The sequence below is a fragment of the Beta vulgaris genome, chromosome 8, assembly GCF_026745355.1.
Source record: "Beta vulgaris subsp. vulgaris cultivar EL10 chromosome 8, EL10.2, whole genome shotgun sequence".
NCBI lineage: Eukaryota > Viridiplantae > Streptophyta > Magnoliopsida > Caryophyllales > Amaranthaceae > Beta > Beta vulgaris.
The window spans coordinates 46418943-46442943 of NC_079209.1; the positions used below are offsets into that span (position 1 = coordinate 46418943).

Genomic DNA, 24001 nt, shown 5'->3' on the forward strand with positions numbered 1-24001 from the left:
CATTCTTCGGACTTGTTTCATTAACAGAGACGTATTGAATAGTTCAATATTACGTATACCAAGGCCTCCCAAACCCTTGGGGAGTTGCAAAGTGTTCTTCTTGTGCTAATGAATGCTCTTAGATTCAAACCATACCCCAAAAGAACTTGCTAAGCATACATTTGATTTTATGTGAGATAGAAGTTTTTTTTAAAAAAACTATTATCAAGCACAACTTCAAAGATTATTGCTTCATTAAATCCTTTCTTTTTGGTGCGTTATTCTTGTCCTGAGCTCCACCACTAGCACCATTTTCATCAAAGACAACAACAACAAGAGTCTTAAATCCAATAAAATGGGATCAACAACATTATTTAAGAATTTACATCCTATGGGCATCCACATAGATTTTATGTCTTCATTATCATCTGTCAAGTGTTTTGTGCTTCCGTAAACCTAATACACCTTCTATAAGATATATTTAGTTTCCTACGAATCTAAAATCTCCATTAATCGATACTCTCCATTATACAGTGTTTTTCACATCAAATGTTGGTTAAGGGAACAAGTAACTTCCGTTTGGAGAAAATGAATGAACAACACTCCAGCAGCCAAGAGGGTATATATAAATATAACCCCCTAGTGGTTGAAAAGTGAGGCAAAGGTGTATCTTGTATATTACTCCCTCTGTCTCCTAATAGACTTCTCATTTCTGCAATGCACGCTTGTCAATGCATATTTTCTATTGTTAATATCTTTAATTATATATTAGTAAAAATTATAAAAGTTTGATTTCTCCAATATACACAGTTAGGCGAATCAAATAAAACCCCATATGACTATTTTTTTCTTGTATTTTGGATTCTTTTTGATAATTTTCTTTACTTATAAATAGTCCCCAAATGAGAAATGGGAAATCTATTAAGGAACGGAGGGAGTATCTTCTCAATTGTCAAATTTGTTGGCACATCATATGATCAACGTACCACATGCATATGGATGACAACGGGTCGGATCTAGACCGTGTCCATATGGAACCAGATCCGAGGGGTCTGGAAAACTAGGACCTGAATTTGGATATTGCGGATCCTAGCCCTACTTTACCCCAATTCACCACAAATTTAAGCAACTAAACCGCAATTTGCAACAAAATTAAGAAAATAAACCACATATTCGCTACAAAATTAAGCAAATAAGCCACAAAAATCAACAGATTCAACAATAGTAAGACAATTTCAATCAAACAAATTCAACAACAAAGTCACCTCATATTTAAAACAAAATCGAACTCTCAAAATGTAGATGAACAAATTGAAATTCACTTTTTCCTTACGTGAAAGTTGCGATGGTGGGCCTGGTGGCTGTCGTGGCTGGTGATCTCGTGGTGTTGGATGTTTGTTATGTCGACAGAGAAGTCGCGGTCCTCGTTCATGGGTTTGCAGTGGCTGCTCGCTGGTGGTGGATGGAAGCTTCATGTCGTGTGAGAGAGAACGAAAGAGAATGAGAGAGCTAGCGAGAGAAAGAATGGTGGTCGTGCGAAAAGAGAATGATGCCGGAAAAGGACGGCCAGTGGGTTAGAGTTCGGAAAGAGGGGGAGTAGAGTGAGGCGTGGTGGCGTTAGGGTTTTAGGGAGAAAAGGCGAGAGAGAGTGAAGACCGAAGCGTGAATTGTGAAAATGTTTCACAAATTAATGGATTGGCTTTGAACCGTCAAAGTTGGAGGACTTGGAACCCAACCCCACTATATTTTTTTTAAAAAAACAAATGGGTCTGCGAATCCGGGTCTTGGTTCAGATCTAGACCCGGATCCATAATTTGATGACAAGACCTGAATCCGCCCCGGATCCAATAAGTATGAAATTTTACGATCTAGATCCGAAAAATGGATACGTACCGGGTCCAGGATCCATTGTCATTCCTACATATACCAAAGCCATCATAACTGATTACTTCCTCTGTTTCTTTTTAAGTGCAACACTTGACTTTTGCAGTATTCACACACCTCACTTTGATCGTGTTTTTTTACTAGTATATAATAACAAAATTAATCATATAAATATTGTTGAGTTTGTTTCAATGAAATTTTTTTTATTTATAAACGAAGATTAGTATTTCTTATCTCATTATATATATAAGAAAGTCCAACTTTCATCAGTATATCTTCATTCTTTTGAAAAATAGATCCAATATATTCGAAACTCACATGTCGGTTACTCTTAACACTCCCCTCATATGTGAGCCACCTTTTAATATTGAAATCTGGATAGGTCACAACATCATCGATTGACCCTTTCTGGATTTGTGGGCCCTTTTTTGGGGCCATTACAATTTCTCTTGGAGGAGAGTTTGACCATATACAAAGCTGATAGAGTTCCATGCTAAAACCAATTGGTGATAAGTGAAGTAACCAGTCCTTATCTCTATAATTATTCAATATAGGACAATTATTTCCTAACTCCCTTGTGTATTCTAATCTTAACATATACCCCTAAGGTCTGATAATAAGCATTAATCACATTTGTATAAGTAGATACAATAACTGATTTATGGCAAAAAAATGTATCGATCAGTATTATCGTTTTTCTTCCTATTATTATTAGTTATAAAAATTGATATGAGGTCAACGGGTTTCAGATTTTGTGCACGTCTGGTCGATGAAAAGCTATTTTATGCTAATTGCTATTTATTTGTTCCCAATGCATCCTGAAGAGTACGGTAATTCATTAATTACTCTCTTAATTCCATGATTTTTGTTACTATTTGAATACGGATCAGTACTATCAGCTGCAGACAAGTAGGAAACACAATATTGATCTGCTTTTCATTTAATAGGCTACAGTCTCCTCTTCCTCTCTCTTGTACTCCTTTTCTTTCTCCTTTTTTTTAATCTTTGAACAAGCTTTTAATCCTCATAAAAAGCTCTGCAGATACGAATCATTATTTATTAGTACATAATGAGGGGGGACAACTGGTCCATCAAACACGTGTTCAGATAATTAAATAAAGTAGTAGATGATTAGATTGCTAACTTAGCCACTTAGGTCATTTAATCAATTACTCTTTTGAAGGGAAAAAACTTTATCTATCGAGTGGGTCAACAACCCACTATTAATAGAAATAAATAAATAGTGGGATCCAACTCATCAGTTTTAATAGTTTTTTAATGCTCTATTTTTAGTGGGTTAACTACCCACCGGGTGGATGTAGCATTGCCCCTTTTGAAGTTGTCTGTATAATAACTCGAGATTGCATTCCATTCTTGTAACTGATGTTTTGGGTATTTCTCTTGAACGGGAGATCTCCTAACACTTTTTTTCCCAACCAAAAATAAAACTATTTAATTTGTGTACATATGCTTAGATAGCGAAAGGAATGCACTTTCGTATTAAAACAACATAGTACACTCACTATATACGAGTGAACTATATACGAGTATATTTAAAGCTATGTTTTACTTAATTTTTTATTTGAAATTATTCATGTCGTGCTTATTGTACTCATTGTACTCATTTAGAGGTCTTTAATTGAGCAATGAAAAAGGTGTTAGCCTTGAATATATATCATACTAATGATGCACTTGAGTGTATGATAAAAGTTGTAAAATACTCACTAAATTAGTATTTAGTACTAACTTTGTTAAATACATACAAAAGATTAATCAAATAAAATAATAGATTGACAAGTGATAAAATCTTGAAAAATAGAAAATTAATTGCCCATTTCACATCCATATGATCTGGGTCCACTTCACTAAATCCAAATTTGGGTCCAAGTTTTACACATTTCGTTCCATTTTCATCCCTAAGTGTAATCGTGCAAATAAAGGTTTGTTAGGGGAAGAGGGGTAAGGTCTTTTTTACCCCCTCTTTAAAAATAGTTTGTCTTTTCCATTTTTTAATACTCTATAGTCTATGTGTTTTTCAAATATTGCAATATTTTAACTTTTACATTTGACAATATTTTCAAAAAATTATATGAACATATGTTATTATGCAAAATAAAATTTGATTTGTTTTCGTGTATACTTTCAATAACATAATATTTTTGAAAATAATTTTTACTTCTCAATCTCCCAGCTTTCTTGCTACAACTTCTTCTTCTTTGGATATCCTAAATTTTGTTGTACATACTTTATTTGATAAATGAATTTTCACTGCAATTAAATTAAAGTTTGACTTGACACACATGACTTAATATACCTATTTTTTGTCTACCTTTTTGTCCTTTTTTTCCGAATGATTTCCTGTACTTTTTTTTGCTTATCTAAAAGTTCATTTTCAAATTTATTCATTATCAAGCACGCATATGTGAAAATCAAAGTGTTTTAGTAGTTTATTGTAGAGATGACAAAATCCAACCAAATCCAAAAGTACTGGGTTGGATTGAGATTTTAAACCCATTTAATTAAATGAGTTAAGTTGATTGACCCATATAATTATGGACGGGGCGAGAAGGTTGAAATATTCAACTTGAATACAACTTGCATTCTCTAACCTGACTATTTGGATTAATTTACTCCATTGAAACAATTGCTTGGGGGTGTCCGTTGAACTCTAATTTATTATTTGTGTCAGAACTTTAAACTTATGCTATTGAATTATATATAGTGAACTTTATTTTATAAACCTATATGAAACTACCTCCATTTTGCAATTCATGCACTATTTGCTTTTTTGGCGTATTTTAAGACACTTCTTTGAACATTAATATTTCTAAGGAAAATTGAATTTAAATAATCAAATCTTTAAGCGGTCTTCTTAAAACAATTCCATTTATGAGTTACTTTTCAATAATCCAGCCTTTTGAGAGCCTCTTCTCATAATGGTCTCTTCTCATAAAAGTATTTTTTTAAAATTTTTTTCATCCTCTAACCCGTTTCTCTCTTCTCCCCCTTCATCTCTACATCTAGTTTGATCTCCTTCCCTTCCACCGCCCCCACCCCCAAAAGCCACCACTCCCTTCGAAACAAGCCCTACCACCCCAGCCACAACCTCGCCACCCCAAAATCAGCTCCCATCTAGAAACACCCAGTTTGGAAGGTAAAACAAGTCAAATAGGCAACTAATTACACATCATCGTCTTATGATTTCTCAAACATTCCACATCAGTTCTAGTTATCTTCTTAGGCATAACTGAATATATATTCTAGCTTTGATGATACTTTGGATCTCTTGAACAACTCTATTAATTCGAGTTACCTTATGTTGCCAATACACTTCATTTCTCCCCTGCCAAACTTGGTACAACAGGTGCAGCTACACTGGGAAGAATTGTTTGCTTATGAAATTTAGATTTGCTGCCACTTTTGATTCTTCTAATTAACTGATGTGAATCCTCTCTCACAATTCTGATGTTCAGCCAAGTTTTGATCTGCTTCAAACATTCCTTACTAAAGTGACACTAGAAAACAAGCGAGCATGATCTTTTGTACTGCTGCCACATATTAAACACCTATCAATTTGACCAACTCCAACTAAGCCAATTTAGCTGTAGTCTGGAGTTTGCTCTGAATTGCTAGCCACAAAATAAATTGATGCTTAGGAACATTCAACCTATTCACACCACACCATCTTAAAGTATAGTTTGTTGCTAACCTATAAGTATACTATAAATAGCTTTAGTAGAATTTGTGTTCATAGCATTCAAATCTCCCTGTGCATAAACCTGCATTAGCTGCTCTTTCATACCACATATTCTCCTCCAATGCCAACTGCAGTAGCTTTAGGAGAATAAGTCCACCAATCTGCCCCTATCAAATACACAAAATTGATCCACTTGATCCACACACTATCTTATTTAGTTGTGATAGCCCAAACATATTTCCTCAGGCTTGCCACATTCCATAGATAGACATTCCTAAAACCCAAACCTCCTGCTGATTTTTGAGTACACACTTTTTCCCATGCTACAACACCTGACTTAGTACTGAAGTGTTGACCACTCCAGAGAAATGCCCTACAAATCTTACTTATATCAGATAGGACAAACTTAGGCAATATAAAACTTGAGACCAATATATATGTAAACTCAATAGAACTGAATTACTAAGTTGTACTCTGGCTGTATAAGACAAGTTTCTTGAACTCCACAATATGATTCTAGCTGTAATATTCTCAGTAAGCACCTAACATTGAGCAGTAGTTATTCTTTTTGAACATATAGGCACCCCCAAATATCTAAAAGGTAGGCTTTGCTGTGTAAACCTAGAAGCTGTTGTGATTCTTTGAGCATCAGTTGTAGACATACAACAAGCATAGAAGGTTAATTTATTAATGTTAGCTTGCAACCCAGATCAATGAGAGCAGAGTTTGAAGGCTTTCAACATTAAACTGAAACATAATCCCGTTTACACCACATTATTAAATCATCAGCAAAGCACATGTGTGATAGTTTCATATCTTTACATCTTGGATGAAATTGAAATTGGTTCAATTCACCAAGTTTTATATATCAAGATCCTTGACAGATACTCCACGCAAATCACAAAAAGGAGAGGGGAGATAGGATCTCCTTGTCTTAAGCCTTTGGAAGATTTGAAAAAGCCTTTCATCTTACCATTTAGCATCAAGGAAAATATAGGAGTAGTACGTAGTGACACATTCCACCAGAAGATTAGTAAAAGAAATAGGAAACCCCAACACTTGCTTCATTTCTTTGAGGAAATCCCAATTAACTGTGTCATAAGCCTTATGGAGATCAATTTTCATCAAGCAACTAGGCTTCACTTACTTTCTACCATAATGCTTCACTAAGTCTTTAATCACCATAATATTGTGCACAATTAATCTGTCATGAACAAACCCTCGTTGATTATCTATGATCAAATTAGGTAATGTTTCAATTTGTTACATAAGACCTTGGTAACACATTTTTATTGGTTTTACAACAAGATATAGGCCTGAGTTCAGTCATATTCTTAGGACATTTTGTTTTAGACACTAAAGTGATGACTGTTGTATTCAAAGCTTTTAAATTCTCCCTTCTTGCAGAGCATTTAAGACTGCTTCAATCACTTCATTCCCTACTATTATCCAAGCATCTATGTAAAAGTATGTACCAAATCCATCAGTACCTAGAGATTTATTTCCCGAGATTGAAAATAAGGCCTTCTTAATCTCCTCCTTTGTGTAAGGGGCATAAAAGATGGCTTTGTGCTCATCAGTAACCGGAGGCCTTTCCTGCACTACTTGAGTCAAGACAACCTTTCTAGGTAGATTACTCTTCCCCAATAGCTTTTCATAGTAGGATAAAAAAGACTTAGAGACATCCTGAGCAATATTATGCCAATTACCTTCCTCATCATATAAATATGGTTATGTAATCTCCTGGCTTTAATACTCTGATGTAGTAAAGCTGAATTCTCATCTCCATCCCTAATCCAAGCCAACTTTGCTTTATCTGAAAGAAATTTTATATAAGCTTCATGCATAATATGGTATTCCTCAACAACTTCCCTTTCCATTGTGGCTAGCTGCAAGTCACTAGGATTATTATGCATCAACTGTTGTGCAGTCACCATCTATTGATATGCTTGTATATTAGCTATGTGTATCTCAGAAAATCCTACCTTGTTTAATTCTTTCAGATCTAATTTTACATTTTTCAACTTCTGACACACTTTGAAGATTTTGGTGCCTGTGAGATCAATGTTCCAGACTCTACTAACTATATCTTAAAATTGTGCAGATCTCCTCCATATGGTATAATACTTAAATGGCTTCAAACCATTCAAAAAATCAGGGTACACATCAAGCATAACAGGGGAATGATCAAACTTCCCTTCATTCTGAAAACATACTTCTGCAGTAGGGAATAAATCTTGCCAGGCTACTAGCTAGGATTCTATATAATTTAGAAAATACCCTAATCACCCCTTGTTGTTTACTATTCCACATAAATAAATTTCCTGAACTTTTAACATCCTCCATTGTACAATATGCCATACATTCTCTCATATCCCTCATTTCAATCTCCCTTACATGAAAACCAATTATCTCCTCAACATTCATTATGCAATTAAAATCACCACATAATATCCATGTATTAACAATATGTAAGCTTTTAAAATCATCCCACAGTTCCACTCTTTTAGCCCTTTCATTGAATGGATAAAGAAAGTGTAATAAAAACCCTGCCTACCATTAATAGGCTGCAAATAACAATGCATTACCTGAGATGTTGTTTTAAGTACATTTGCCTGAAAGCTCCTAGGTTTCCAAACCAAAATGATTCTCCCTCTATCATCATAACTAGAGTTGCTAGTGAAGCACCAACCCCTAAACAAATTCTGATACAAAAAGCCTATATTCTTGGCCTTGTCTCTAAGAGGCTTACAATAACAAAATAAAACTTGTGAATGTAGTGTTTCACATCAGTTTGTTTATTGGTGTTATCCAAGCTCCTTACATTCCAACATAAAACTTATCCATGCTCTTTAGGAGGCCCTCACCCTCATTTCCTACTCGACATCTCTCATATGAACATCATGTTCATCCTAAGTAGTGTGTAGTTCAATCTCATCAAGTGTAGTGAAATTATTCTGAGTGTTAGTCAGACTAACTGTGGTTGTTCCGACTCTAATGGGATTTTAATCCTATGAATCCTTCCTGGTCTACTTCTTCTGTAACATCAACTACCTTATCCACAGGTCTAGATGAAGCAGGTACCACCACCATAGTAGCAGGATCAGGAACCCTCTCTATAGTAGGAACTACAGCTTTAGGAATCCATATCTTCTTAACTTTCTTGTTTCTACCTTTTTATGTGTCCAAAACCATTACAAGATTGACATTGTATTGGTTTCCCCTCAAACAATGCTAGAACTTCTGTTAAACAACCATTTTCATTCCAAAATTGAATGAACTCAGGAAATTTCTGATCAATTTTCACTTCCACCAAAATACGTGCATATTGCAATTTGTCTCGATTTCTTGTAGCCTCATCTCATTTAATTGGATCCCCTAACCGAGAAGTAATTTTATGGAGTGACTTCTCTTCCCAATGCCTGAGATTCAATTTCAATTGAACCCACATAGGTAATGTTTTAGATCATCTTTTTCAAAGTCCATCTCAGAAGATCAAGGTTTCACTACTAGAGGTTTTTATTAAAAAATAATATCCCTCCAAAACTCTATCTCTAGAATCCATAGCATTAAACCTCACAAGAGACATCCCCTTTTTCACCAAAGCAACTTAATCAACCTTAAAATTCCTCCAAACTCTACGCAGAACCCCATCCATTACTTATATTGGCGGATTCAACCCAACTACATAACAAATAATTGAAGAGCTCTATTTCCTCTTAAATGTCTTCAAGTTCAATATGAATAGGTTCAATTTCATTCTTATTCACATTTTCTTCTACTACATCATCCTCATAATCAATTTTATTCACCTGAACATCCTTATTCACATCAATATTATCATATTGTTGCAAAATTGGAAGAGGGTTACCAAATTGAGTTGGAGCTCCTGATTGATTGCATTTCCCAACACTATCATGAATGGATTGAAGCCATTCATTGAATGCGTGACGAATGTCAGATTGTTGCCTCAAATGATTCAACGATGGTTTTGGAGTTAACAAATCGCCCAATCCAAAATCAATCGCTTCGATCCCCATAATCTCATCCATGGACCTTGTACGCAAGGCCTCCGAATCAGAAGTTGGACCTCTAGTCTTCTCCTTTTTGCTTCCCATGATTTCCACTTTGAGTTTTCCCACCAGGTTATCTTGCCATTGCTACGGTGTACGATAAACTATAATGCACCGAGAGAAAACTTGGAGAGAACACTACTCAAGGTTTATTAAGCTTTTTCTCCTAGACACATCTCGCCTCCTTCCTCTTCTATTCTCCTCATTTCTTCATGCTCCACGCTCTTCATCATCACTGTTAGTGGTGGTGAGGATAAGAGGGAACACGGGGGTAAATAAGAAGAAAGAAAATTGAGAAGAATAGGTTGGGTGAAGATGTGGTGCACAGTGTTGGGGATGCAGTAGTGCGACGATGATGAACAACATAGATCATCATTGTGGTGAAAAGAGGAGGCAGTCATGGCTACTTATTACGTATGGTGGTGGAATAAGAGGAAGGAGAAGGCAACGATGGAATGGAAGAAGGGAGAAAACGGGGGGTTGTGGAAGGGTAGGTAAATAAGAAGAGAATGGAATGGGAGGAAGAAATAGCGGGTAGTGGTGGCCGGTTCACGTGGAAAGAGAAAATGGGTGGTGGGAGTGGGGGAGGAGAGATGAAGGTGGTCGTGGTCGGCAAAGTGGGAGATAGAATGTGGGTTGTCGGCGAAATAGGAGCGAGAGAGAAGGTAGTGTAAACGAGAGAGAGATAGGGGGTTTCTTAATTAAAAGTAAAGTTAAAAAAATAGTCTTGACCAATGAGAGTATGACACATGTCACACTTGACCTATTACACCAGTAACAAACAAGTCCAGGACCATTATGGAAAAACACCACCAAAAATTTAGATTTTTCAAAAATAACTCAGAAGTGGGACAGTTTTAAGAAGACAACTTAAAAGTTGGATTACTGAAACCAATATTCCTATTTCTAATTGCATATATGTAAAAATTATAAAAAATTTATTGATATTTGGTATGCTTACAATGAGACAAACTTAACAAGATCGCACTTTATTATGTTTTTTCTTCCACAATATATGATGAGAAAATGATGTCAAAGTTGGTTGATGATCAACACCCAAATGAGAAATGGCGCATGTATTGTGAAACAGAGGTAGTATATTATACATGAATATGTGCTTCAATTTTTTTTCCATCAAAAAAAGAAAGCATAAATGGGCCAATTTAAGATTGACCCATGTGGTCTCATCAGAGCCTGGTACCTCTAAAAATCAGTTAACCTTGAGGAGCTTGTACCTGGCAAGAACGATGATCATTGCAAGCAGTCTTCCAAAGAGCTTTTGGGCCGAGGTAGTAACCACAACATGCTATATCATCAATCGTGCCATGCTAAGGCCAATAACATTGAAGAAACCTTATGAACTTCTTAGAGGAAGAAAAACAAATATTTCTTACTTTCATATTTTTGGATGTAAATGTTTTGTTCACAACAATGGAAAAGACAATCTAGGGAAGTTTGATGCTAGGAGCGATGAAGCTATATTTTTAGGATATGCTTCAAATAGCAAGGCATACCGAGTTTACAATAAAAGAACAATGTGTGTTGAGGAGAGTGTCATATAATTTTTGATGAAACCAACCCATGCAAAAAACCAAGTTCTAATCATAATTTTGAAATTAGTTTGACTCGACCTAAAGAGTCAAATACTTATGATGAGGAACTAACCCCTGCAAGAAAGGAGAAGAAGCATCTTCCGGATCTTGAGAACCCTGTGCCTGATCCTCAAGGGGAACAAGCAACCAAAGGAACTCGGGAAGAAGAAGGAAATCCTAAACAAGAAGAAGATGAACATAATTAAATACCTCATAAAGCTCATAAGCAACCAGGAGATTTGATCCAAAACCTTTGAAACACCACAATCCTCACCCCTTAGAATTAATTATAAGTGATATTGAAAAGGGAACTCTAACAGGATCCCTAATGAAGATTCTTTATGCTTTTCATGCTTTTTTATCTATGACAAAACCTAAGGATCATATCGAAGCATTAAAAGAGGCAGATTGGATCAATGCTATGCAAGAGGAACTTAATGAGTTCTAGAGGAACAATGTCTGGCACCTGGAGACCAAGCCGAAGAAAACCAGACAGTAATTGGACTTAAATAGGTTTTCAGAACAAGATTGATGAGCATGCAACAGTTGTGAGGAACAAAGCCAGACTTGTAGCCAAAGGGTTCAATCAACAAGAAGGTATTGATTTTGATGAAACCTTTGCTCCTGTTGCTAGGATGGAAGTAATTAGAATTTTGATTGCCTTTGCTGCATTTATGGGATTTAAGTTGTACCAAATGGACGTCAAATGTATATTTTTAAATTGAAATTTTGCTAGAAGATGTCTATGTAGAACAACCTTCTGGTTTTAAAAGTCTCGATCTTCCAACTCAGGTCTATAAGCTTGATAAAGCTCTATATGGGTTAAAACAAGGTCCTAAATCTTGATATGAAAGTTTATCAAAATTCTTACTTTCACATGATTTCATAAGAGGTAAAGTTGATAGAACTCTGTTCCTTCGCTGGAAAGGAACAAGCATATTAGTAGTCCAAATCTATGTTGATGATATAATATTCGGTGCTACTAACATCTTCTTTGTAAGGAGTTTGCTGGTCTTATGAGTATGATGGGTGAGTTAAACTTCTTTTTGGGATTGCTAATCAAGAAAACCGAAAGAGGAACAATGATCCATCAATAAAATTATGTCAAGGAACTATTGAAGAAGTATAGACTAGAACAATCTATAACAACCATACTACCACAGGAATAGGGATAATGTTGGACGAAGACACAAATGGTAAGTGTGTAAACGAAAATCAATACAGAGGTATGATAAGTTCCTTACTTTACTTAACTACAAGTAGACCAGATATTGCTTTTAGTGTTGGTTTATGTGCTAAATTCCAATCAAATGCCAAAGAATCTCATTTAACCGCGGTTAAGAGAACTGTTAGGTATTTGAAAGGAAGCAATGGCTTATGTTTGTTCTATCCTCGAAGTGATGTATTTGATCTTGTAAGTTACTCGGATACAGAATATGCTGGAGACTTGGCCAATCACAAAAGCACATCAGGTATTGTTTAGTGCTAGGAACAAGCTTGGTCTCATGGAGCTCAAAGAAGCAAAATATTATTTCCTTGTCCACAAAAGAGGCAGAGTATGTGGCTGCTGCAGCATGTTGTTCCTAAGTCCTATGCATCAATTGACAAGTATGAGATTTTGGCATAAAAATTCAAGTGTGTTCCTATCTACGGTGATAATACTAGTGCAATCTGTATCTTCAAGGATCCAGTACACCACTCTAGGGTCAAGCACATACACATTAGGCATCATTTTCTTAAGGACAATGTTGTAAAAGGTCTTTTAACCGTTGAGTTTTGTCCAACTGAAAATTAAATTGCTGACATTTTGACCAAACCACTTCCTAGAGAAAAGTTCAAGAATATTCATTTAGAGCTAGGGATGATTAGAATTCATTGAGTATGTTACTTCTAATTATGAAAACCTTAGTTACAAGATTACTCTAAGTGGCCAACAAACTTTTGTGAATTTATTTCATACTTTACACAGTCAATGTTAAGGACTCACATTAGTCTTCATAATACTCCCCTTATTGTCCAAACATATACTACAGCACAGTCTGGGAAGGCCTATGTACATATAGCTTGAACGTGTCACTTGCATGAGTTCATTTCTTATTATTTTATTTTAGTTTTTATATTTCTTCCAATCATTTATATACTCTTATTTTTTTGATATTTTTCTGTTCAACAAATTTAATTCTCTCTTCATTCATCTCCCATAATTTTTTAATACATTGCAACACTTCACCAACGTACAAGTACATAACTTAAAAACACAAAAATTGAATGGATTAAGAAAGGAATGAAAAAGCCGCCATAAATGATTTCACCATCCCCCACAAATTACTCTCAAATAAAAGCCTCCATCACATAATTTACATGACAATTTCACTTTTTTTTTTACCTCAAAACCATCACCTTTGCAAAGCCGCTTACTCTCTCTTTCAAAACCTTTCATCTTCATCTCCTTCTCCAATGACACCCAAACGAAAATCCTTCGATGAAACCAAAAGTTTTCCTTCTGAAAAAACTTCTCCTCTGGTTGACTATAATGAAAGTGAGAATGAATCTTCAAAATCAAATGAAGATTCCATGGGTTCTTAAGATAATACAACGGCTAACGAAGTGATGTCCCCCAAGAAGGAAGAAGAGCTTGACGATGAAACAAAGCAAGAGAAAGAAATTTTAGTCCCAATAAAACGCGGTAAGAAGTCCAAATCCTCTAAGTATATCATAGGGTTTTGTGTGAATTTTTCTTAGGGCAAGTGGACTAAAGAAGTCCAAATCCTCCAAGTATAAATCAAATGGGTTGAATTTCTTGATGTTGTGAAAATTAAAAATGGAGTAAAGTGTTATTAAGTTCTGATGAGGGTTTGCATGAAGCAGATTTGAGTGAATTTATTTCAAACTTTGAGAATAATGACGGTTGCTGCATTAGTGTTGTTAATGGTAAGTTGGTAAAATTCAATGAGAAGAAAATTTCTAAGTGTTATTAAGTACCGAATGATGGGTATAAAGATTACCTTAAGAGTAGAGCAAAATTAAATGTGAATGGGGTGAATAGGGCTTCGAATGCCACAATTCTGGGTTATTTTGGTGGTGCTGCTACTGACCAGTCCATAGATTAAAAAGATATCTCTCATTTTCACAAAAACCTGTTTCAATTAGTGACACTTCATTTTGCCAAGAACCTCCAAGAGGACTCAAGCGAGCTTCATGGGTATTTCTCTTATGTTTTGCCTTTCTAAGAACAGAAAAAATTAACTTTCCCTCTTTGATGATTTCTCATCTCTCATACTGCATTTCCCATAGTAATAAAACTGGGTATGGTAAACTTGTCTCTACCATTTTTTTTAAAAAATCAAATCAAACTTCCTGCCAGTCCCTCTTTTGATAAAAAACCTAAGAATTATTTGACTTAGGATACACTCTCTAGACTTAAGTTGAGGGTACAGGGTGGTAAGTTGGGGAATGAGCTTGAGGAGTGCAAAGGAAAGGGACACTAGGATCAATAGGAACCATGAGGAAGAGGTCAGTGTTGGGGGTCCAAGGTCTGTTCAAAAGACTCAAAGAATAGCATAGACTAAGTCTTTTAGGGATCGGGGTCAGGATGTTGTTACAATAGATCTGGTCTCTCCAAGATCTACAGCTGTAGATTTTCCGCTTCTCTCCACCACTAGTCTTTATGGGATTCTGCATTCACTTTAGGAGTCTCTGTCCCTTCTACACACCAAGATCTAGGGTGTTGAAGCCAGGGTAGACAGTGTGGATCTTCAGTAGGAGCAAATCCTAGCATCTGTCAAGAGAGGAGAAGCTGCTGTGAGAGAGAATATTAGCGATGTTGTCTCTTCTTTCTCTATTCGCCCCAAACCCTAATTCCATTTCCTTCAATTTAATAAACATATTACTTTGGTTTATGGGATGTACTTAAATAATGGTGGTGTGTTGTTATCTTTTGGATGTGTCTCACACATCAATTTCTATTATTTATATATTTCTCTTTTATCTCTTCCTATTTCTTTTCTATTTTGCTCATATTTTTGCTTTCTTTGCTTCTTTCCTTCACTTTTCTTGAACTCATCTTGTGCATAATTCATGTTATACTACATTTATGTTAATATTGTTTTCTCATTACAATGTTTGGGTGGCTAGTATTAGATCAAATGTTTAAGCTACTTTTTCATTTGATATTGTTGTCTTTGATACACTCTTCGAGTACTGCTGGTTTCTTAGCTGTTTTTGATGATGACAAAAGGGGGAAGTACAACAACACATAAAAAGATTATAGTTTCCTTAGTTTCTGTGGTGATGCTTTTTAACTTTTTCCTTGTTTTCAAAACTGGTTAGTCTTTGTTAGATAGTTCTAGATTCTATTTTATATTAGAAATCTTAGCTCTTGATCCTTTAGCCTTGTTTGATTGTTTTTTATTCTATTTTATTTTGTTAATTTTTGTCGATTTCATATTTTTATATACCTTATATTTGCCATCATCAAAAAGGGGGAATACTATTGTATTCCATGTTTTGATGATGTCAAATAATTAGGACTTGTATTGTTTTATTTTGAAAAATATAAACAATAATATTGTTTTGTTTTTATATATCTTGTAGAGAAAGATTAATGAGATCTAATCTAGTCAAGATATTATATATACACTTTGGCTTTTTATTACATGGTATGAATAATGTATCTATTAACTTACAATCTTTGAATAAAAGATTCTTAAGTTATTAGAGAAATTTTGTTGTTACTGTTATCGTGAAAAATAGGTTTAAATATGCGTGGCTTAAATTTTGGAACAACATGCTTGGAAATCGCCAGCTACTTCAACCCACCTGCGTTTTTATTCTCCGGTTTAATCCCACCAACGGCTAGTGGAGTCAGTTGCTGAGATCATGGGCAACATGGCACAAGATCGTGAAGATCATGGAGCATAATAACCTACATTCTAGTTAAGGAAAATCGTTAGTATTTGAGTTGAAAGTCATAACTTGGAGCAGCTATTTAAGGAGAAAGACTTGTTCAACATAGATATAACTTCAAGCATTTGAAGTTTGTCTTTTACTTAGAAAATTTTCTGTAATTTTCTTCTTCTCCTACATCACATATCATTGTAATATTCTTTGTGTTTGGTGAGTGAAAAATTCAGAATATCCTTGTGACCAAGTGAGAGAAAGAAAGAGAGAAAAGAGAAGACTTCGAGTGAAGTCAAGTGAGTAGCATCAGTTCAAGGGGAACTAAGTGACTGGGAACCAGTTTTTAGAAGAACAGAGAAGGGTCCAATAATAGATTGTAAAAGAGAGTCTCTTGGCCTATATAATAAAGAGAGTATTGAGTCAAAATCCCTTGATGTCAAGGTTTTGCTTCCTGTTGGGCAAAGGAAGTTTTCCTTGTAGATTACATCTTGTGTTAAATCTTTCTTTCACTCTAAGATCTTTTTATTGCGCATTTAAATTCAAAAAAATCCCTCAACTACAATTCACCCCCATCTTATAGTTGGTCTAGTGTTCATACTAGTATAACACCATGTATTTATGCATTGGTTTAGGTTGAGAATTTCAACATGTTCACGTATATAGGTCGGTTTAGAATGAGAAAAATTCAACATGTTTATGTCAACTAGCTTGAATCTGCCCCAATTAAGAAGCTGATGTCGATGCCAAGTTAACCAAAGCAAGAAATCCAGAAATCAAACTTGCGTCGAACATTACGAGAATATGACGCAAATTAGTTATTTACGTCGACTCTTGTCGGTCGACCGACGCAGATAAAATTCAAACATATCCACACAAAAAAACTAAAAATTGCGTCGAACGTAGGTTATGGTGCGTCAAAAATCACCTTACACAAATCAAAATTTTTGTGATCTAGACTCAAATCTCATCTCTCTCTCTCCTCAGCCTCCTCGGCCGTCTCTCTCTCTCTCATGAGCCTCTTCAGCCGTTTCTCTCTTCTCTATATGACGAAGATCTATCTCATCTCTTCTGTCTTCTCTAAGCTATCCTAGTAATTTCTCCTCATTTCTCACTCCTTTTCCTCAAGCTTTTCAATCTCACCTTTAATGGCGGTCTCAAAAAAGTCCTAAAAATCTCTCCTCTCTAAGTTCCTTTACTCCACTAAAGCTTTTTCATGTCTCGACTAAGATTCCCTCAACAACTTTGTCATTCCTTTGCCTAATGAACTGTTGAAGAATATCGAGATGTATTTGCCATAATTTTATGTTGCTTGTACTGTTGGTGGAATTCTCAGTTGTAGTCTTACTCTCATGGCCGCTACCTGATTTCATCCACTCGTTCTCTCCTCGCGAAGCCTCCAGCGCCAGTCACTGATCTCTAGAGGAGAGAAAATTTTGTTGGAGTTTAAATCTTTAGTGTCTGATGAATCGGGTATTTTCTCTTTGTAAGTGCAAGTGACACTCAAGAGGGGGGGTGAATTGAGTGTTGTCCGAATGTTGTAGATTTTTCGATTATAGTAAGAACAGTAAAGGAACAGTTCTCTAGCAGCGGAAATAAAAGCAATGAATAAATAACACAAGGATTTAACGAGGTTCGACTTCTAATAAGTCTACGTCCTCCACTCACTCACTCTTTTATTAATCAACTCAGAATAACAAAAGAATTACACTCAATCACTTATGCACCTATGCACAAGATGATTCCCCAACTTCCACCTATGGAAGTTCGACCCAACCACCAACTATGATGGTTCAAATGAAGTTGATCCCCGATCAACTTCCCCAGCAAACTGAACTCACAGAATGCTCAAATACAACCAGTTTTTCTCTCAAAAACAAACAGCCTAAATACGCTTAGAATGAGAGTAGTTTTAGTCCTTATTGTGGTATTAGGGTTTATGCTAGGTTTAAGAGCTTGAGAGAGAGAATGCTTTTGCTTAGAGTATTCTGAAAATATGCTTGCAAAAGCTCCCAACGTTTGTGTGCTACTCCTTAAATAAGCCTTTGGTAAGTAAATGTTACATAATATTATGAGAGTATATTTTCCTCGGAAATATGGAAATTATTCCAAGGAAAATATACTCACTGATTTTATTTGATATCAAAATAAAATCAGTATAATATCATATAACACACTTACCATACTTAAGAAATCTTGCTCACACAACAAACCATGCATCCGTGTATTTTGAAAATCAATTTTACGCGGAAAGAAAACTTTCCTAAAATACGAATGCATGAAATAAACCCTAGAGGACTGGTTCAGATCTGTTCCCAGACTGTTCCAATCAACCAAGTTTACTTGTAGTTGTGTATGACAAGTAACCGAGGTTTCTTGTCATCCACAACTAACTCATCTCTCTAGTTTCAAACCTTTATAGTGCATCAACACCTTTATACCACTTACATTGCATCTAAGACCTAAATGCTACAACATGATCTTGGTCTTCATGCAATTCTTCAAGACTTGGCTTCACAAGCTTCGTCTTGCTATCCATTGAACTCGTACTTTGGCACCTACACATGCAAACAGAAACATGCATGCAATACAATAGTTCAATGTGGTTTGTCATCACTCAAAACTCAAAACAGGGAACTCAACACTCTTCTTGGGTATCAATCAATGATTCTGGTGACACCCATCATTGTTCTTGGTACGGTGTCATCTGTGACTCTCAATTTAGGGTTTCTTTTCTTAAAATTGTCAGTAGAGGTTTAGGTAATAATATGGGGAAAGTTGGTTGTTTTAGTGTTGCTGTGCGAAACCTCCCTCAACAAGAATTTGAGTGATGTGCGAAGTCAAAGAAGCATCAAGAATTCGAGTACCTACTAAGGTTCAAGAAGCATCAAGGCTAGTGAATTTTTTTACATTAGTTGAATTTTTTTTATAGATATAATGTTTACTAGAAATTCCAAAAGCATCAAGGTTGAAGAAAATGGCGGTGTTGTGATTCCGTCATTTCCATTACTTTTTGAGACATTGTGGATTTTTTTTCTTCTTCTAGTGTATCTAAATAATTGTTGTATATTTTGTTTTTTAAGATCTGGGAACTTATGGAAATCTTTTATCTACTTGATTTTTTAGTTATCCTGTGGTGGTATAAAAGATGATAGTTGATTTTTTTTTTGTTGGCTCTATTTGGTCTAGTATTATTGTTCCATTTTGATCACTTGTTATCTTAAATTTGGTATAGTATTATTGTTTCAGCTGCAAATCTTCTTTTATTTGTGTTAATAGCCAGTGTTTGAAATAAAGTTTGATGAGAAATTACTTTATTTTTTTAAATAAAAAATGACTAATTTACGTCGGAGATAGAATATAATCCGACGCAGATTCCTTTTTTTTTAATAAAAACTGACCAATTTGCTTCGGATATAGATTACAATTCGCAAATCTCCTTTTTTTAATTAAAAATAACCATTTTTCGCATATAACTATCACTCTGACGCAAATCTCCTTCTCTATGACAGATTGCTTAATAAATGGAGCACCATTTTGCATCGGGTCATGGCCCTCATCCAACGCAAATGGCATTAAAATTGCATCGAACACTGACTCGCTGCAAATTACGTATGGCAATTTACGTTAAGGCCTCTAGTGTCGAGACCTGAAATCGACGCAAATGGGATCCGGGAACTCATGTAAATGGTGGTCTAGGAACCGATGCAAATCATCGTTTCTCTACTAGTGTATCATGTGTTGTGTGAACTTGTTGACGATTCACTTTAAGTAGAAAACACCAATCAAAATTCGTAGCTAATATTGTAATAGGTTGAAGAGTCCACCTAATAGAAATATGAGCAGTGCAAGTATCCTGCAATAAAGTAACAAGGTTAGTAAAAACTGTAAGAAAAGTTACTTAATGAAGATCTTATTACAAAGCTCAGGTTATAGCATGGAGACAGGCTTGAGCTTCAACATCAAGTGCAGAAACAACAAGACCATACATACCTCCCTCTTTCATCAAATAAATCGGATCAATTTACAATGTAACTGGTCTGATTTTGTGAAATCAGATCAGCCAGTAACTTATCCGATTTTCAACATGAACAGTTGACTTTTGTCAAACACTGCGAACCCAGCTAATCAAACCCAAAACCAGATCAGTAACCCTTGTTTAACCAGTCTCGGTGATGATTTTTCACTAGTAATTTGCTAAAGTAGTATGATTGTGCTTAACGACAATAGTGGCCACACTAGCTGGGGTCTTGCGAAAAATGCAGTCATGTCAGTGCAACCAAATGCACCATAGGGTCCAAGAAATTTTTTTAATACGAACACTCTATTGACCATCCTCGCTATAGAAAAGCAGGATCTAGTTGATGGTCCGATTTGTACATCATGATTAGTCATCTTGTTGAGTTGGAATAGTTATTTGAATATTTTTACAGGTGCACTAGACCAATTGATAAGAGTGAAACAAATGTTGTGTAGTTTCAGTCTCTTAATTAACATTTTTCACATAAAGGATGGATGGGATATCCGTCTTGTGAAGTTGTTCCTTGGTGGGAAAGCGGTAATAAAGGGGATTCCACATGAAGAACTTCCACTTGGGAAGTATAGATAGATGCCAAAGAATTGTGGTTGTTGTTGCTGTTGTTTTATGAAGCTGCTTATAAAATATATTTTTTATATGACAATTAAATGGTGCTATTGGATAATATTTTGATTCTTTAATATCAATTTTTAAAAAAGGAACATAAATTATTAGTTTTTAATATTATTTTATCAATGTTGTAGATATTTTCCTTTATCAATAATATTTGTTAATTAAAATTTTATAATTGTGTTATTAAGTTTCAATAATTTTAATAAGTTTCAATAAATTGTAATAAGTTATATCAATTAGTTCCAATAATTTAATTAGTCTCAAAAAGTTGTATTAACTTGAGATAAGTTCTAATAAATTTAGATAAGTTAAGATAAGTTTTCGTTCCCATAGTTTTTTTTATGTGATATTTGAGTCTTGATATCTTAGCTTACTTGAAACTATGGATACAACTCTAACTTCGTTGGTATTTGGTTGAGTAGCATGTAGAGTAAAAGCAAATATATTAGCTCTTGTAGGTGTTATTTCGAGCCTCTTAATAGTGTATCGAGTAATATATTTTTGATTATGAATAACATATAGATCGTAAAAAACATATATACTCCTAAATGTTGCAATATTAATATTTTAAGACAAAATGAATAGTTAAGAACTTTTCTGGAGTATAAACATCGTCCACTCTCATATCGCTATCGAAAGATTTTTTTTTTCCTAAAATGAGTGCTCGCTTGGTTGCATGTAGTAATTAGTATTTTCTTTGGCAGAAGTCGTTTGGTTGGTTTGTATGGGTTTTGCTTTTTTTTTTTGGGATTGATAAGTTGAATTGTTCTACCGGACCGGGACCTCGCAAAGGTCAACCCGGCCAGGGTTAGTGACACTCTGAGAGTAAGCGGGGAGGGTAAAGAAAATCTGGATTAACCTCAACCTCAATATTTGGCCAATTGGTCAAATAATAATTGAACTCCCAACCTCAAGGTTGGAAGGCACAATGCCAACCACTAGGTCAAGCTTAGCTTGGTTGCATGGTATCTACTTACCTAACCCCCTCCCCCATGTTAGTAACTTTCTCCATTTTGTGGAAAGTAGAACTTATTAGGAAAGTGCAACTTCTTAAAATTTGTCAATCAAACAACCTCACCTATCTTACTTCCTAGTAGTTCTAGTTCTTACGAATTTTATATGAACCAAATAACCTCTAAGTTGAGGAAAATACAAACTAATTGCTTGACTTTACAAGTGCAAGCCATTATTAAAGCGATTTAGACCCTTTACAACTCAAATATTCAAAATATATAAGTTCAATTCAATTTAGTAAGTTATGAAAAATAAATAATATTGAATTACTAAAACAAAATCAGTTGAACAGAAATAAGTTAATGTAATTTCAATTTAGCAAAAATGAGATGGGTTGAACATTCCTCATTTTAGAAACCTTATATGCTAGCCATCTATCTAGCTAGTCAATTGTGATATGATTAACCGGATGATTAAACAATAGAAGATGTTTAAAACTTATGAGAAAACATCAATAATTGGTTGTTGGTTTGTTAAGTTTGGTTCATCATTATCAATTGGTAAAATGGTAATCATGTCACTGTCAATTTCAATACTCCTAATTTTACTCCACATCGTCTCTTGTGATGTTATTGTCATTATTTTGGCACTCTCTCTCTCTTTGTGAGCCCATTAAATGCCAAAATGTCCAACTCTATACCTAGTCGAACAGTCGAACTCATGCTGAAGTAAGACATCAACTTACCAACTCATTTTTCTATGGATGCACAATGAACTACCTATTCCCACTTACCATTTTATATTCACCATTGCCATCACCTTCATGGCGAGAGCACATCCGACGTCTATATCTATCATCTCTAGGTTTTAATATTAAACTACACATTTCTTTATGATAGGAAGGAGCTTGTATAGACCACTTTGTGAGAGGTCAAAATGGCCTCTCACAAGGAAACGCTTGACATTTCACGTAAAAAGACAAAAAAAAATAGATGTTGAATTTTGGTATCAAAGTTCAGTAAAATTGGTATCGATACTAAAATAACTCTTTTATCTGGTACCCAGTGTAAGTAAACTTTGTTATCAACTTTAGTTTTGGTACCAATTATATACTTACTTTGGCACCAATTATACTTACTTTGGTATCAACTTTGGACTTTTTTTTTTGACAATTCAAAGTTGTTATTGATAACCAAAAAAAAATTAGAGGAAGGACCATACAAACAAAGGCATTCAAGCTAACAAATCCAAGGAGGAGAAAGTTGAACCCTATATATAAACAAAAATATCAAACTGTTCTGAAACAAACAAAACAACCAACAAGGCTAATAAAGCTAACAATTTCTAAGTAACAAGGTTCTATCCTCATCTTTACATCTAGATGCACCTCTAAAGATTATATCTTTCACTATAAGCTCAGTTGGGACAACCTTCTTGTTAAAGAGCAGATTGTTTCTTTGCAACCATGTAGCGTACATTGCTTCAGTGAATATTATCACATATATTATCACATATTTCAAGAGTGATAAACTCTGATGATTTGATGTCTTCTAGCATATGAAACTAGGTGAGCCATCCATCCTTGAGCCCTAGCAGTGATTTTCCCAATAAGTAGTTTGCTTTGAGAAAAATTTAGCTTCTTTGAAGACAAAGGAACCCCAAGATATTTGAAAGGAAGGGTCCTAGTAGGAATATTAATGCTATTAGCAAAATGAGCTTTCATATCTTCAGTAACACCGGAAATGTAGATAACACTTTTGTCAATACTGGCTTCAACACCATTGGCAATAGAAAACTTAGTAAATGCAACCATAAGCTTGGTAACTGAACTACGATCTGCTCTTGAGAAGAGACGCAGATCATCTGCAAACATCAAGTGTGTCAATTTGAGTCTTTCACACTTGGAGCGAAAGTTATAACCAGGATTCTTCTGTAAATCACCCAAATATCTGCTTATATATTCCATACTAAGAGCAAAAAGAAAGGGAGACAAGGAATATGCCTGCCTTAGCCCTCTCTTTGCTTCAAAAGGAACAACAAGGGTGTCATTTAACAGAATTGAATAAGGCATGCACACTGGTAACACAGGATATAATCCATCTTCCAACCATATTATGGAAGCCTAGTTCCTGGAGCATGTTTTCTAAAAGGACCCAACTCTGAATCATAAGCTTTCTTAATATCAACTTTGACCAGACATTTTGGTGACATATGTCTTCTAGTATAACCTGTGATGAGTTCAGTAGCCAAGAGGATGTTTTGAATAATATGTGTG

At 35.1% G+C, this 24001-nt stretch overlaps 1 protein-coding gene across 1 annotated transcript; it reads right to left on the reverse strand.

The window, feature by feature from the left end:
• Positions 1-23242: 23242 nt before the first annotated feature.
• On the reverse strand, positions 23243-23797 carry LOC104884247 (uncharacterized). The gene has a single exon (XM_010668869.1). It carries the CDS (start codon positions 23795-23797, stop codon positions 23243-23245), a length of 555 nt encoding a protein of 184 aa, XP_010667171.1.
• Between the last annotated feature and the right edge of the window lie 204 nt (positions 23798-24001).

Excerpts from the sequence above, each read along its gene's own strand:
- LOC104884247 (XM_010668869.1), bottom strand. The coding sequence starts at position 23,797 with ATGCCTTATTCAATTCTGTTAAATGACACCCTTGTTGTTCCTTTTGAA.